General features: G+C 43.6%; 1 protein-coding gene across 9 annotated transcripts in view; it reads right to left on the minus strand.

Moving 5' to 3' along the window:
* The window catches only part of LOC129191056 (neurobeachin-like), a 249397-nt gene that overhangs the window by 108927 nt on the left and 123243 nt on the right, over nucleotides 1-17227 (minus strand). For all 9 annotated transcript variants that reach the window (XR_008573133.1, XM_054794030.1, XM_054794029.1 and 6 more), the window contains one exon: nucleotides 5588-5712. Coding sequence is in view for 8 of the 9 variants with exons in the window: in XM_054794030.1 (XP_054650005.1) it covers nucleotides 5588-5712 (125 nt within the window). In the remaining variant the exon portion in view is untranslated. The remainder of the gene's footprint in view (nucleotides 1-5587; nucleotides 5713-17227) is intronic.

Here is a 17227-nt window from a genome sequence, read left to right on the forward strand (position 1 = left end):
CACAACAGCTTGAGACGACGTGAGACGCAATGTGACCTTGTCAGTCGTACAGTCGCTTTGGCTCTGTGGGGGGAGGCGGGGTTGCTGGCATACACACTACACACAGCAAAAGATTGGAGCCTCGTGAAGAGCAATGCAAAGTCATGTAGGAGAAATTCGGAGGAAAAAAAAACAAAAAAAAGAGGATTGCAAAGCTAAATGCCACAGCCCCTCGTGTGGCAATATTAAAAATGAACAAAGTGAGCCCATCAACACGAACGAGCCAGTATGCTGGATTTGTTTGAAAGTGGTGAGAACATAAAACAAAACCTGCCCACCCGACCCAGTTTTCCCATGTGGGGGAAAAAAAAACAAAAAACTACACACCAACAGTCAACACTCACTGAGACGTTTCATCTGCAAAGAAAATACAAACGGAACAGTCCAAAATGGTGTGCATTCACTGAGTGTACTTTAATGCATCGTTGAGAAGCACGCATTTAACAGCCAAATTCCCTGTGAGAAATGGCTGAAAGAGGATATATTGCAGGAAATATTGCATTATTATCATCTACTATGAGCTATTCATATTATTATTATTATATCGCCATAACATTAGTGACTTCTTTGGTCTCAAAAAATGTTGACATCATCGTTTAGCGTCAATCTGTGGGATTGTAAACATTTCAAAACGCACCTGTGTTGTTTTGTGACATGGTTACCGTTGTTTGTCCAGTCATTTTTCATTGTACTTTTCTTAAAATTCATGTTAAAATCGCGCGACGTCTCGTTCTCATGGACTCAATCTCGTGTATTGTCTCGCCTCCCGAGTGCCGTGCATTTCAGGGACAGTAAGTGCAAATACACAGCGACTGTGTCCTGTGTAAAAGGAACATGACGTCTGAGCCCAAATATGTACAAAAATAAAATAAAATAAAATAGTGAGATGTCGATGTTCTGTATAAAAGGCGCTGGCTGACATAGAATGGGAGTACACAGTCAAGCCAGTCATTTTCCACGTTCGTCGGTAGCATGAGAGCCATGTCATAACAGAGGCTGGACGACGTCTGTGCGTTATGGAACTCCGCAGTGCCTGGTCATGGGTGCAAACACGCTTCAACACGCTGCCAATTTCTCCTGCCCACAAATATACATTTTAGAGAGACAAATTCTAGTTTTACATGCAGAAAACAATGCAAAAGAATTGTAAATTGGGAAGGGTTACCTTCTTTGTACTTTGTAATGAATTCATTTCTTGAATTCATGAGTGGTTTTCACCTTCTTTGCCCCATGGCGGGTTATTTAACAGTTGTACTCAACATAAAAATGCGTGGACGGTGAGCTACCAACGTGTAAGGTGCTTTATTTGCGCTCTCAATTCCAAAACAATCATGATACGGTCTAGTTTGTTACGTGCAATATTTTCTACAATAACTGGGGCAACATTTTGGCAAACATTTTAGTCGAAAACCGAATCGTAGAAAAACTGATGTTTGAAAACTGACGTTCGACCAAATCATGTTGTGCCCAGTGTCCCTACCACATTCCTGTTGGTGAATTCTTTCTAGAGCCCCAAACTACACGGTCCCACGCTGATGTCTGCTATCATGTGAGCTCACGAGCAGCACAAAGCTAGAAATAACTCCTTTGAATGCACACAACAAATAAATAAAGCCAAGCCAGGAAACAAAGGCACGGTAAGACTCTGTCAAGGATGACACGGGCCACTCACTCAGAGGAAGAAATGTTCTTTTGTGAGGCAAAACAACAATCTGTCCACATCGCTTTCATTCCTTCAAGTGAGCGGCGAAGACTGATGTCTGCTGCGAAGCATGCCGCCGCTGCCGTACGTCTGCCCTCTTCAAACGACAAAAGATGGCGGCTGGGCGTCTACTGTCATATCCTGTTGTCAAAGCAGAAGACTACATTCTTTTTGGACAAGCTAACCTTTCTTCATTAGTCCCAGATTTGAGCGCTTTAATGACGACTCTCAAGGGCCTCAGACGTGCTGCTTCTTTTTCCCTCCACAGAGGCTCTGTCAAGTCTGCATGCAATAAAGTGCACACGTTAGCTCACCTCTGATCTTCTGCAGGACGACCTTATGACAAAATACCTTCAGAACTAAAAGAACATTCCGTCATGCCACGGATACTGATTGAAAATGAGACCAAAATAAGTCTCGTTTCAAGCCAAAACGCCACAAAAGCTGTGTCACCAAAGCTTCAAGTTAATACGTCGTAAAGCAGCATGCTTGGGATCAGTTGGCTTCGTGTTATATTTGGCTTCCACTGTAAAGGAGCGCATTCTAGGTACAACTTTGGGGCTGTCCACCATCATTTCAGCCTCTCACCCAAAAGGAAACGCCGTTCTGGCTGCCCTGAAACGATATTTTTTAAAGCGGCTTCCAAGGTGGAAAAATCCTGCAACGTTACTGTGTTGTTTCCGTGTAGACCAGCAAACCACTACTTTCTGAAAACGATGACATCACCGCCCCTTCTCCACACTGTCGCCAATGTCGTTGCCAACATCAAATCGGAATATTTCCACTGGCACGACTCAGCCCCGTCGACTTTCTCCTGATTTTTTTTTTGGTCTGTGGATGTGACTATTTAGTAATCCGACATAGTGTGGATGCAACAACGGAGAAATAATCCCAGGAGCGTCCTCGTGTGGACGTCAGCGTGCCAGTCAGCTTGTAGGGGCGGAGCTAGACACAATACACTGGAAGGCTTATCTTCTGGGTCTAGTTCATCGGCATGATGCAAGCGATAATGTTGCCTAATTTAAGTAACCGATGCTGCTTTTGCCATCCCACCTCAGCTCCTGACGGTGAACATGATGGAAACCTGATCCTGATCACCGGAGTCGTACCGTACCCTGGCTGAAACCGAAGCAGACCGTACCACCTGATGGGCATGGCTTAAGTTCGCCATGGTTTAAATTCCTCGGTCACAACCCAAAGTGTGTTTTTAGAATGTACCTTTTTTGGGGAAGCCACGGCCGCCACGTCTCTCTGAAAAGGTGGGGAGGGAGCAGCAAGCGCAGGGAGGGAGTACGTCAAACACATCACTCGCACGCTTGTGCACGACGTAAGTACGTGGCCCGCACGCCACGCCTGGCCGTGAGCGGATGCAAGCATTGTACGTTGCGCACGTGGTGAGTGAGTTATACGTGCTTGCAACGTACGACCGTGCTTACACGTGCTGCTCACGTACGGTGCCGTTACTCACTCATGTTGTCAGTTGCAAGTGTGATGAACGGGAGGTTCTCCAGAAGTCCCTGCTGCTGCTGCCACAAGATGCCGCCCATCCCAGCGCAGAGACTCCGAGTTCTGATGCTGCAACAGCACCTCCAGCAGCACCATCCGACTCTTCTTCGCTCCTCCTCTCATATTCCCGCCCCTCCGGCCGCATCCGCTGCCCTCTGAGCCACAGATGCAGCCGACCTCGTCTTCTGTGTCCTCGCCATCCGAGCGATGAAATGCTAGCACACGTCCGTCAGCTTTGCCCCACTGCAGACATCAGTGCGCACAAGGTGCGTTGCAAGTCCAGTCATTGGACAGCCGAACTAAGGAAGCGCCGAGATGGACGGTGCACCCACCACGTGCACGCTCACGGAGTCAGTACGCTGCGAGCTCGCTGCATTCAGAGGGCATCCGCAGCACACGTCATCCGTAGCCCGACGCAGCCCGCACGTGCTCCCAAATCCGTACGCAGGCGGTACTCACCACCTATGGATCCTCATATTTTGCCCATGTTTTTGCAAGTAGACAGCACGCACTTGCAAGTACCGCCTAAAAACACACTAACTATTGATATCAGGATTTGTTTGTTAATTTACTGTGTGTTTGTGCAACTTCCTGTCAAGGGAATTTGATCAATCTTCCAAGAAATAACTTCACTTCACCATATTGCCTGTCCAACCTCGTGCTTCCGTAGGATCCTAAGGCAGGTTGGTCCCTTAGAACCAGAAAAACAATGGATACAAGTGAAAGCTACTTTGACTTTTACACAGCTGAGTTGCAGGTGGCAAATGTTAAAGCCTCATCGGAGAGGTCTGCACTCTCTCTGCTTTTACAGTCGCTTTGCTGGCAATAATGTGTGTTTATTGGCAGGAGTTATTTTATTGGACCGGATAATACTTGATTCCAAAGAATATTGCAAAAGCTTTGAAAAATGTCCTTTTTGCCTTGCATGGATCAACACATCACAGAGAGAGGCCACAAAATGAGCGCGCACACACACACACACACAAAATGAAGAGCAGACGGCACAATGATTGCTTGTATGGACCACCTGCAGCAGAGGCAGCAGCTGCCATGAGTTCATCTCGCAGCCTGAAAGCAGCCAGACGACATCCTGGACATGTCCAACGGTCACACAGCCGATAGCAGTGCTTCTCAATGCTTCCGCTGCGGGACCCACCATCACCCTCCAATGTCAAGCGGCGACACAAATTGCCACATTTTTTAGCATAAACTTTTCAAATATGTCATTAAATGACATGTATTTAGTCCCACTTCAAATGTAGAAAGACTGTTTGCAGCAGTTTGGTGGCTGCCAAATGTGCTGCAAGCATATCCCGCCCTCTTCCTGCTCCGAGCATGCACTGTAAGCTGCACCCAGGTAACACACACATGCGCAGGAGGCTTTGCCAAGCGCTGGCGGGGTCATTTTGAGCCATTTGCAAACACTCCCTTTAATGAAAAGACATTACAGTGCAGTTTGCGCAAAATAACACAAAATCACATTTATCGTTCGCTCCCTAGCAGCGTATGTTCAACTTGCTTTTGTTTTGATTTGATCTTTTTGTTTTTACTGTAGTCAGGGTTAGAAATTGTGCTATATAAATAAAGTGGATTAGATGAAATAAGCATGTTTTTTTGTTCTTTTTACTAATAATAGGCTGTAGTCAACCACAAAACAGCAATCATTCATTGTTTGAAAAACCGCAGTAGAGTGAGGGAGAGATGTTAGAACCGTGATGTAGCAAAGGTCGACTACTTTTTATTCAACAGCTACAATTTGGAACGAGTTGCTAACTGTCAACATTAAGGCCCATCTCCTCACAGAACCGGGACTGTGCATGCTTGCGTATTTCAGGGGTGTGCAAATGTAAAAAAAACAGTGATAAAACGGTAATTGAAGTAAGGGCTTGTTAGTGTTGTTCAACATGAATGCTTGCTACGTTCAGCAAAAAGGGGGTTCATGTTGTTAGCTTGAAAGGCAACAGACTCTTTCTCATGCATTTGCTATTTAATGAGCTATTGGGCCAGAAGGGGGCTTAATAGCACATGTAGCATTTTGCCTAAAAGCCAGTGTTGCGTTGCATAGGGGGCAGCATTGACACAAGGGTGCTGGGCAAGGCTGCTTGGGGAAGTTCTGGGGCACAGAGTGGAGGACAACCAAGGGAGTCAAGTAATTTGCTCCTAAGTATGTGTTTCGATGGGAGTAAAAAGAGCAATAAAACACACGTGTCATGTTCAGTTCTCAGGACTCGTAAAAAGAAGCCAAATCCAAGGCACTTGCACGATGTGGGCATGTTGGTTTACCTTTTGTGTGTATGAATAATCTACCAATTCACAAAGAAAATCTGCGGGTGAGCTCACCGTATTCCTGTAGGGTTTTGCACGAGACGTCCAAGTGGGTGGAGCCAAGCGGGTTCCTGACAAATCGCCGCCTCCGCCGCAGGTCATCTTCCCAGTAGTCCAGACGCCAAAAGTCATGTGACGGCCTGGGAAAGTTCCAAATGAGACAGGCGGGGTTGATATACAGTAAGTTATCAATGACGCTTCCTTCGCGAGGAGGAAGATTCTTGCCTTGAGCTAACGTCACGCCGCTTTTTCACTGCACAGCTGCAATGTAGCTCAGTTTGGGTCATCCTCTCTTCCACTTATAACACAGTAATATTGTGGCAAACTCCAAAAAACATGCCAAAATGAATGCATCAGCCGGACTGACAGATGCTAACAATTTTCTTGGTAGTAAAAGTAGCTATTCTTTTCTCTCAGAGAAGCTGTATTGTGATTGGTCGTGTGGACTGTGGACTGGTCTACCAAAAACAAGTCAAGGTATGGAAACTCAAGCAGGTCCCATGCAGTGGACAAGGGCCATTCGCGCTCTGGCCGTTGATTCTTCAAAAAAATGAAGAAATAAATCAGATGACAAGAGCAGGGTGCAGCGGCACCCACTGTGCACATAAATCACATGCGGCCCCATTAACAAACACAGCATCAAATTACAAGTAGAAATGGCACAGCTTGCCTCGTTTATTAAACAGTGTTCTTTAACAAGTCTTGTAAATCAAAAGGTAGGCACCTCGACACAGACAGCGTGGGCTTTAATGACCGGGGGTCTCTGAGCACTTGACGCATGAGCCTATAAAAGTAGGCCCTTCTCCCCTCCCCTCCTGCATATGCGCACTGAAGATTAAAATAATGTGCTGAAATATTCATCGTAATGATTCCCACAGCCCCCGAGCAAGCCGGCAGAAAATTGCGTTTTTATTCATTATTAATAACATCGAATTAGGCTTGTAAAAAAAAAAAAAAAGGGGTGGGGGGGGGGGAGATGAAAATAATTCCAGCATGTGGTAACCATCTTTGTAAATGATTATGCTGATATCAGTGAGGACCCGGGATCAGTTTATTGCTGGCAGCTAATGCCGATCATTAAGAACTGCGACTGGCAATAGGTCACTAAGTGCTGCCTGTTCCAGCGCTCCAGCTGGAGATGTTTAACGGCCTACAGAGGGGAGCCTTAGCCGGTGTGATATACTATAATGTCTTGCTTTCATTTACTTCTCTAACAGGAAGGAGCTTTCTTATTCAGATTATAACGCATACGCGACGACACGGCCTTATCTCTGCGTGGTAAAATGCTAACATTGTACATCTGGAATTTTGTTATTAGAGTTGATTCGGATGAGTAAGAAATTTGTGGTTTTTGTAACTGTATATGTATATAATTGTATATGTATGTATGTATGTATGTATGTATACATGTATACATACATGTATATATATACATACATACATGTATGTATGTATGTACTATGTATGTACGTACACATGTATGTATACATGTATGTATGTACGCATACATGTATGTATACATGTATGTACGTATACATGTATGTATACATGTATGTACGTATACATACATGTATGTATGTATACATGTATACATACATACATGTATATATGTATGTATGTATGTATACATGTATACATACATATATATATACATGTATGTATGTATACATATATGTATGTATACATGTATACATACATACATACATATATACATGTATACATACCTGTATACATACATACATGTATATATGTATGTATGTATACATGTATACATACATACATACATATATACATGTATACATACATGTATACATACATACATGTATATATGTATGTATGTATACATGTATACATACATGTACAGTATGTATTTTGACAGGGGAACGGATCATGTGTTGTTTTCATGAGAAATGGAAAGATGTAAACATGCTAAGCGACAAAGGAACAGGAAAAGACAACTCATCACGTCATGTCTTTGAATCATTTGTAACATCTGTACAACTCCAAAGTGTGCAATGTGTGGTTGCCATAGTTACAAAATGGTTGTTAAGTCTCCATATGAACTCATTCAATCCCAGACATTTTTCAAAAGACAACCCTTCAGTAGCGGCCATTTTAGACAATGTTGACTGATTTTTCAAGACACACTGACTGTTGTGTTGTATGGTACATAAACATGAAACCTACCAAAAGAAAGATTTCACTCTTGTCCGTCATCAGAAAAAAAGTGTGTTTCTACCTGTTTCCATTCTTGATAATCAGCAGCAGAACGTAGGTAAGTTTCAGGAAAATACCAGTTACCAAAAAGAAAAACAGCTTTTTGTGAAAAGATACATTGCAAGCATAACACACATTGTTTTGCTTTTGTGACAGCTCGAATATCTACACAACTATAGCACAACATAAAACTACAAAGGTTGTTTTACATCAGAATCATTTATTTCCAAATATGACACCATGAACCGTTTACAATATTCACATTTGGAACTAAACTGTATGTGTGCACACATGTACACACGTGCACGCGTTGAAATTTTGCTACACTCCTCCGTGCTCTTCCACTTCCTGCGTTTGTTTTACAGGCAAGCCGAGTTCTTAACAAATGCACTTCTGCCACCTGTGGTCGTTTTTACGGCTGAAAACTTCTGTAACAGTGACATCTATTAACATCTTAAAAAAAAGTAAAAGACGTATAAATACGTCTTTGGGATCAGTTGTTTGGGTTTATAAAAATGAATAAATATTTCTTTGGTACCGAATGCCTTAAAAGCCAGTAGAAATTCAGGCCAAATTTGAGTATATTTTAATATTTTGCTATATTTGCCACCTTACATTTCAGCTTCTAAAATGTACTTTTAAGAGCGACGAGACAAGAGGGAAAGATCGGAGCATTTCCAACGCAACTTCTCTTACATATTTCTCATTTGTGCATGCTTTTTTGCTGTCATTTCAAAACTGGTCCGTGTTGCAGAGCTCAAGTGAACCGAACCACACTTGCATGCGTACTGAGACCATCTCCCACGTGGTTCCTCATTCACCAAGCGTTGCAGTGTTCACCTACTAATGGGAACGTGAGCTGGGTTGAGACCGTTGTGAGACAGCCTCGTTTTCCCCTACTGATGACGTGTTGGTGCAATAATGATCTTGCTTACTTGTTAAGCATGTCCAATAATATCGGCCCACTGATATTATCGGCCCGATATTGGCAAAAAAATGTAATATCGGTCAATATCGGCATTGTTTTTTTTTTCCCTGCAATGAAAGGCGATATAGCCCTTTAAGCGCCAAAGTCACGAAGTTGCAACGTTGCATTGGAGATAATACTTTGCACCAGGAGATGGCTCGACACAACAGCCCACGTGCAGCACATACAGTAAGCCGATGCTTTGCTGGACCGTGTTCGGGATGGCACGACTTGATGGGCTGTCCAAACACAGCTACTGGTGAGGTGGGTCGTGGGAATGTAAAAAAAAATAAAAATAAGCAGACGCGGCAGGCTAGACTCCTCGGCCACGCCCACAACGCGAGTTGTACAATGTTGTTGACAGACACAACGAGAAGACAACTGCTGATGCTGTATCCATCGGAACGTAATCATTTAATGACAAAGTAAAACAGCAAAGGCAAGACATGAGAAAAACAACAAAATAGAATAAGAATAAATTAATATGGAACAGATCACGTTTGTAGCGCAATAATACATAATAACAATAATAATAATACATAATGTGGCAATAAGTCCAGTTCTGTCCAGTCCAGTCCTTCCATGAGAGGAGTTATGTGATGTTACACATATCGGTATCGGTTGATATCGGAATCGGAAATTGAGAGTTTGGACAATTCGGCTTCGGTTATCAGCAAAAAAAAGCCAATATGACAACCCTACTTATGATTGTGCCAAATAAATGCAAAAACAAGCTGGATTCTTGTGCTGCACGTACAGAACATCAGTGAGGCCTTGGCAGGCAGCCTCGTGCATCCTTGTATGGCTTGTGCTGCAGTACTCGAGCAGTCTAAACAGATTAAAGTGTTACAGGGGATCACATGACAACATACAGCGCGTGTGCGCGCACCCCCCCCCCCCCCCCCCCCCCACACACACACACAACCTCCTTGTGAACACATCTTCCAGTGTCAGAAATCAAGCAGCTCAAGAGACTTAGCTGAGGTTTGACAGCAACAAGAGCTCAGTTTCAGTTAAATATCAATCAAAAGTCAGTGTGTGTGTGTGTGTGTGTGTGTGTGTGTGTGTGTGTGTGTGTGTGTGCTATGCAAAGTAAGTGTGAGAATGCCTTGAGCTTGTCCTCTGTCAATCTCCCTGTGAGCTTCAAGGCAGCAAAAGAGATGTCAGTGGGTGGAAAAAGAAGAAAGCCACCTAAATGATATTGTAAATGTGAGATTACACAGCAGCCAAAATGGAAATCCACTGGAGGCGAGCAGGGGCGATTACTCGCCGAAGATTATGTACCCCCACCTAATTCAGGGTGCAAATAGGCAGCAGATGACAGTGGGGGGGCGGGGGTAAATCAAATCCTCCACTTTGAAGATTTTCCCTTTAACAGCATTAACGACGTTTAAAGCACTTTTATTGGGTGTGGTGCAGGTGGTTCACTTGGGCACGCGCTTGTTGTGTCTTTGATAAAGAGCCAGCGCTAACCAAACAGCCAACATGCTAATGTCTCGCCACATCCCTGCTCAGATGGTTTCGGTTGGGATGAGTTCTGGTTCCGGTGTTTAAACGGCAGCAGTCATAGTCTTGACATAGTCTTGTGGAACCACAGGTTTTTCTGGGTTCAGGTTAAAAAAGGAATGTACAAATTTCCCAGTCCAACTGTGTTCGTAACATATTTTTTTTATGGAGCCAAAGAAAGTTGCAAGTGGCAGCCTTTTGATAAACACAAAACCCAAAGGTGGTGTCCATTCGACCTCGAGGTCTCGTAGCCGTCTTTGTCAGCAACCTTCACAAGTGATGTTCATTTATGCATTTCATTTGTAAGTATTTATATGCATTTTGAAATGTTTCTGCGTGTAAAACTATAATTGTAAAACTATTAGAAAAGGTGTTGGTCCAGAACCGATCAATTGTACTTGTATTATTTCTTGATTCGGTTAGAGTACGTTTCCGTCTGAGTTGAACCTTCGAGAACGGATTAATGCCGCAAGCCGAGGCTCCGCTATATTGAATGGCATTCTGAATTCGACAAAAACTTTCAAGTGAACTAAAACATCGGCTTAGCATCCGCCAGCTTCATTACCTCTGCATGCGCTTTAAATGTCAGTTGCCCTACCCAGCTGTTCGCGCATGTTACACGGTTGGTTACAATGGACTCATCTGCTGTATTAATCTTTACCGCTATTACAACATTTGTTCTGTTGCTTCTAATCTAGTGTGTAAACTGCATTTTTGATATTTTTGGCAATATGCTGATTGCCTTGAAGGGGGTAAAATACTGAATTTGAACATTTGAGGGACTTGAAATATTGATTCAGCATCTAGCAGCTTTATCTACCTCTGCATGCGCTTTAAAATGTCTGTTCTACTTGACTGTTGGTGTTAAAGTTGCCGTATTGCTGTTTACAATTAATTCACTATAACTACAGCAATTACAATCTCATTTTTGTTGTTCTATTTTACTAAATAAGTACTACACGGTTTCAGAAATATTACACACTTATCCTGTACCCAAATAAGACGTATACCCACATAACATTTTCTTGTTGTGTTAACACAAATGTTGTCTTGTATCATCTCCATAACAGACCAGCACAATAACCTTGTTTATGAAGCTGCACACCTCCCTATTTTACACGGCCAACGCATCTGGCCCCATGACAACAATAAAAAATGGCCGTGACGAGGCCTGCCTACAAAAAGCGGCTGAATTTATTAGAGCGGTCGCCAATCAATCACCTAAATGGACTTCAAACTGCATTTTAAAAGCTAATTTTCCTGCACTGATAACCTTCAGGAAACAGGAGCGCTGTTATTTATGGAGGCTTTCAGCTCCCCTAAGTGGAGCAGGATAAATGCGGACGACGACTACATTGTCGGGATATTAGGCGCCTATTTTCTCATAGATATTTTGGTGAAAACAGCATTTATTGCTGTGCAGTCATTGATCGAAGAGCGCAGCTTCCACGGAATTGACATTGTTTGTTAATAAAAACCAAACAAACTGAATAGATTTAATAATTGTACTTAGATAGTAATAATAGTAGAAAGCTAAGCAAAGAACATAATCATCAGCCAAATATACTGCTGCTATTTTTCCATCCATCTGAAGATAACCTTTAGCAAGACACGTAATAGGTGCTTCTTCAAGGCCCCGATTATCTCCCAGGGGTTGAACCAATATTAGCACAGTGCGTCTGTGAAAAGCAAACCATTAGAGGCCTGAACTTAACTTCCCACATATGATATGATATCAAATGATATGAAAGTGTGTGAAATACAAACCTTGCCTTAAGTTAAGATATTCAACTGGATAACATCAGTTTGTTGTCAGTCGCAGTGATTGGCTTCATGTGTTTTGAGGAAAACACACATCCGCGCACACAGAGGGCCCGCTTGCAGATAGAGGCCCCCTTTATTCTATTTGTGTGCGGCAGTGAACCGGGGAGGACACAGACATGCTGATTCAATAAAACACCATTATGCTACATTTTAAAAGCGTCAATTTGGCGACATGAGCGACGGGTAATTATTATAAATACCACTAATCAGTGGGGCGGGGGCAATGACTGGTTTCACACAAAGGACAAGTAGCCTCTTCTTCTGGCTGACCTTACACACAGTCAGTGAATGCCAGGAGGAAGGGAAGTCTGGTTAGAGGATTTTAAGAAAGACAATTTCTGACAATTTCCAACACAATCCGATCCCACCGAGAAGTAAGGAATGGAAATATCATCTGTTCCTGGGTCAAAGTGTCATACAGGCAATGTCCTAAATAACATTCTTAACTGCCTCACACGTGTAAAAGAAAGATAAACGTATGGGAATATGTCCATGGCAGTTCAAAATGAGTTCATTTTTCTGTAAAAAAAAAAAAGTTAAATTTAGACTAGTACGACCTCAGGGGCAATGGACCTTGGACTCTTTGGCGTTCCTATGAATGAATTAAAACGGTAACAAGACTCGCTTAACCCTTTAACTGCCAAAGTCGCAAGAATCACGACAATCAACATTGCTGAGTTTAACAAGACATTTCTGCAAATATGGCCCCAAATATGTAAAAATAGCAGTAATAACAGCCATTGAGGCAGCAGTGGTGCTCAAGATCCCGCTGTTAATGACGACGATGATGGCTGGGTTTGCTTGAGAGATGAGGAAGAGTATCACAAGTGGAACCGGTATCATGGAGACATAGATCTGACAAGTTCTGAGCCTGGTGGTGTCATCATTTGCACATCAGATGAGTACATTTACTCACATCACAAACTTTGGGTCACAATGATGATTTTCTCATTTCATTTTCTCTCATCTCATCTCCATCTGTCTTTATCTTAACCATTTCCAAGCTGCAACCTTTTGAAATAGTAATGTCAAAACTGAAAAATACTCTTGGCGTGTAAAGGGTTAAGTTACAGCGCGGTTCGCCGTGGAAGAGCACTGCGGGCTCAACATTGGTCACCCTTCGCTTGAACGCCGCGACCATCATAAAGGACAAAGATCATAGTGAACACATATTTCTTTCCCTTTTCTGTGAGTTGTAACGAGAGAAAACAAGTTAGCATGAGCCAGCTAACAATGCACGGCATGGGAGGTACCCGTTTGGACGCTAAACCCCAACAGTGTGCCATTTACATAACTGATAACCAAGCTACAGCGACATTGTCATTGTAGCAGCTAACACCAAAAACTATATTTCCCTGGCGGAGCAACACGACGCCTTGCCAGTCGCTAGTCTCAACGTCACTCATGACGCCTCAAGCTACTGCAACGGGACAGACGGAAGAGTGGATACTACTGGCTCTCAATTTCGCTACAAGATGCTTGCTCGCTGTCAGCATTTTTATACCTGAGGACTGGAGCACAAGTCTTGTGCTGGGAGACTCAGCCATGCCAATGAGAGCGCACACCAAGTGTGGTCGTTGTTTCTACGCTGCTGTTGTTGACGGAAGCAGTGCTAGCTCCTATGGGCGATGTCACATCGCTAATGTTTTAAATCATCAAAATACGGCAAGACACGTTAAGTATGACACGTTATCATCAATGTACTTGTTAACACATGATCAAAGCATGTATATAAAACCATAAAACCTTTTTAGAGGTTTTTTTTAGAGGGCTTCAAAGTCAAAATAGGAACCTCACATGACATGCATTGTTAGCTGGCTCATGCTAACTTGTTTTTTATTTTTCTCTCTCTTTTAGAACACAAAGAAAAAGGAACAAAATATGTGTTCATGTTTGACATGAGGATTGTGGATGATGGGCAAGTTTAAAAAAAGTGCAGTTTTCCTTTAAGAAGCAGTGAAGAGCGGGCTTATTATTGACATGGAAAGGTTGTGATTTAATTGAATGTCATTCTTGTACTGAATGTTTTATTTCTGTATTTTATGTCCTTTATGTGTTGTGTGTACAGTGTGAGCAACTTGACTAATTTCGGTATCATTTTGACACAAGAGCCGACTTACGTCACAGTCTAGGAACGGAACTCATACGTAACCAGAGGACCGGCTGGACACGACCTCTGGGGTGAAACACACAGGAAGTCAGAAAAATGAACCGAGAACATTCTGGCCAGTGTTCAGAGCAACAGCTCTCGAGTGAACGTCAGCTCACGTCAGCTCACGTCACCGCATGATAAAAGTCATTCCTCAGCGAGGGACGCAGAAACGTTGTCTGTCAACCAAAACAAACTGCTGTTTTCTTTTATTTCCATCGAGCGGCTAAGTGGCAGAAGCTGGCAGCCACATGCTCTCAAAGTGCCCAGTAAACTCTTTAAAAAGCCATCAAGCTTGATCACGCGTCATGCGTTGATTGCCAAGCAATAAGAATCTACGGCCCGACATCATGATCACATTATCGCGGCGGGCGCACGCACGCTTTTATCTCTTTGACTCGACCATTTCTTATCATCACTACACTCAACGCCGCGGTGACCTTGATGAGCGTGAGCTAGGCCCGTTATTGGCGCTGACGTTTCTTTTGTAGATTAAGAGATGGAGAGAACGAGCACGGCGACGGATGGCTATTGGACGAAGACGAAAGAGGGGAAAAGAACACAGCGGCAAAAGTGAAGGCGAGTCATCTGGTGAAGACGGATAAACGCCATCACATGAGCGATCACGAGGTGCACTCGTACCAGAGGTGAACTCACTTGGATGGCCAGCTCAGCGAGACGCCATTTTTTAACAGCATTTCAGTATGCCATGGAATGAAGGACTGCGGGAAAGGACATCGTTACAGGCAAAAGTAGCACAGTGTGCGAGGATAAGAACCACCCAGCGCGGTAGAAACAAACCCATGCACAGGACGACTTTGAGGGGAAGAAAGAAGTATCACTTGCTGTAACGGCCTTGCCACCGGACTCGCTAAACGAGCAGTAAAACAGCTGCAGTACATCCTAAATGCTGCTGCTCGAGTCCTGACCAGAACCAGGAAATATGAGCATATTAGTCCAGTAGTCAGGTCTCTGCACTGACTTCCTGGCGCTCAGACAACCGACTTTAAAACAGCTCTGCTCGTGTCTTTCCACGGTCTTGCGCCAAAGTACATCTCTGGCACGTTAGAGCCACATGAACCATGCCGGGTCTCCTGCGGGCGCCCCGAGTCACGACTAAACACGGTGAGGCTGCGTTTCAGTTTTATACTGTCAAAATCTAGAACAGTCCTCCAGAAGATGTGTGACAATCCTCAATGTTGGCGATGTTCAAATCCAGGCTGAAAACACTTCTATTCAAGTATTCCTTTTTGGTTTCGTTTTATGGAATGTTGTGAAATCATTTTTGGATGATTTTGTCTTTTTATGGAATGATTTTATGAAGCGATTTGACCCTTTTCTGTACAGCACCTGGAATGACCTTGCGTTAATTTTACTAAAGGAAGAACTCATTGCATTCAATAATCCACTTTTTTTTTTTTTTTTTGGTAAATCACCACAATGTATCCCGCCCGGGCCGCTCTAATTGTGTACAATACTGCTTGCCCAAAATGTGCCACCTGGTTTACAAAAGTCAATAACTTACATAACTGCCAGGGTCTGGCCTAGCAGAGTGTTAGCATGTTGTGTTAGCGCTTCATCTCACTCCTTTTTAACCTTTTTAAGCAACATTTAATCAGCGCAGGTACAGTACATGTTTAGCATGCATTATTAAAGAAGTTGTCATTTACCAGATGTAACAACATGAGTCAGCAGCAGCAGCCCTGTCTCCCCATACCTTTACCCCTCCCTGTCCCAGTGAAGAAGGTGAGCAACACTGTGTTCAAAGAGGACAGAAATTCAAACATATTTTTTCCACATAATGATTCAATTCACGACATTTCCAAACCTTCACAGTTGGACTTATGTCAAGTTCTTATTGGGTCCAAGGTGATTTAATTTCATGGGCCCTGTATGTAAAGTACTGCCCAAACTGCTCCACCACACACCTTGGCCTTCTAAAGGTCAAGACATGATAAACCTCTGAGGTTCATGATGCCCCCGATGACCCCATCCCCCCCACCCCGTGCTTGTGCATTAGAATTGATAGCCCTTTAAAGCGAAAGCCAACACAGAACAGCGAGATTGTTACCATTTGTCAGACATGAGAGATGAAACACACTGTTAGCCAAGGGAAGAGACTGCTTCAGCGCCTTAACGCAGATCAATAGACGTTTCCATCTTACCTTCTCTCGTCTACGCTACAAAAAAGTAATTATACAGAAGAAATGTTGACAATCAATAGAGCAGTCAGCTGAGGTTAAGGTCTGCTGCGGTTGCCAGTGGAGGATCCTTCGTCAGCTGTCGCTGACGGCCCCCCTCGTGTGAACATGGACCCCCGATTGAGAACAAAGACAAGTTTTGTCTCCTCCTCCTGTTTTCCCTTTTAGCACAACTTGGCTGAGTTGCTATAATTAGCACCTGAAGAGCAGCATGCAAATAAATCCTCTGGCTTCACTGTGGCGAGGATGGCTTTGCATAAAAGCTCACCTGACACTGCAATCAACAGTGCAACTTCCAACGTATCATTCAGAATTCAACCAGAAATGTGGCAAACTGCGCAAAGCGTCGGCTTCCAGCTTAGTTACGAAAACACCAAGATGAATGTGTGTGGTTGGACAATATACATTTTAATATTCAGAGCGGTAAACGTCTGACTACTGAATGCGAGACATCACTGTTCATGTTGCTTGTAACTAAAGTTGTCATTTTTCGTACATTTTAAGCAAGCCTTACATCCCGACGTGCGTGCTCCTACATGCTGGCTACGTGCAAAAATAGGGAAAGCCACAAGAGACATGCACGTGGCCCGCACGGATTTTCAAACCGGCAGACAGCACGCAAAGCCCGTAGGAAGAAAATTGGGGTGCAGATTATCCTTGCACGCAGCCAGGTCGCAAGGGCAAGGCGGAGGAGGAGGAGTGCGTGACCCTTGCATGTGTCGCAAGTTGAAAAGTACATTGTGTACATCACCCGGCCACCGTAGCGGCTCCTCCTGCGGCGGGCGGCTCTT

The sequence above is a fragment of the Dunckerocampus dactyliophorus genome, chromosome 12, assembly GCF_027744805.1.
Source record: "Dunckerocampus dactyliophorus isolate RoL2022-P2 chromosome 12, RoL_Ddac_1.1, whole genome shotgun sequence".
Classification (NCBI taxonomy): domain Eukaryota; kingdom Metazoa; phylum Chordata; class Actinopteri; order Syngnathiformes; family Syngnathidae; genus Dunckerocampus; species Dunckerocampus dactyliophorus.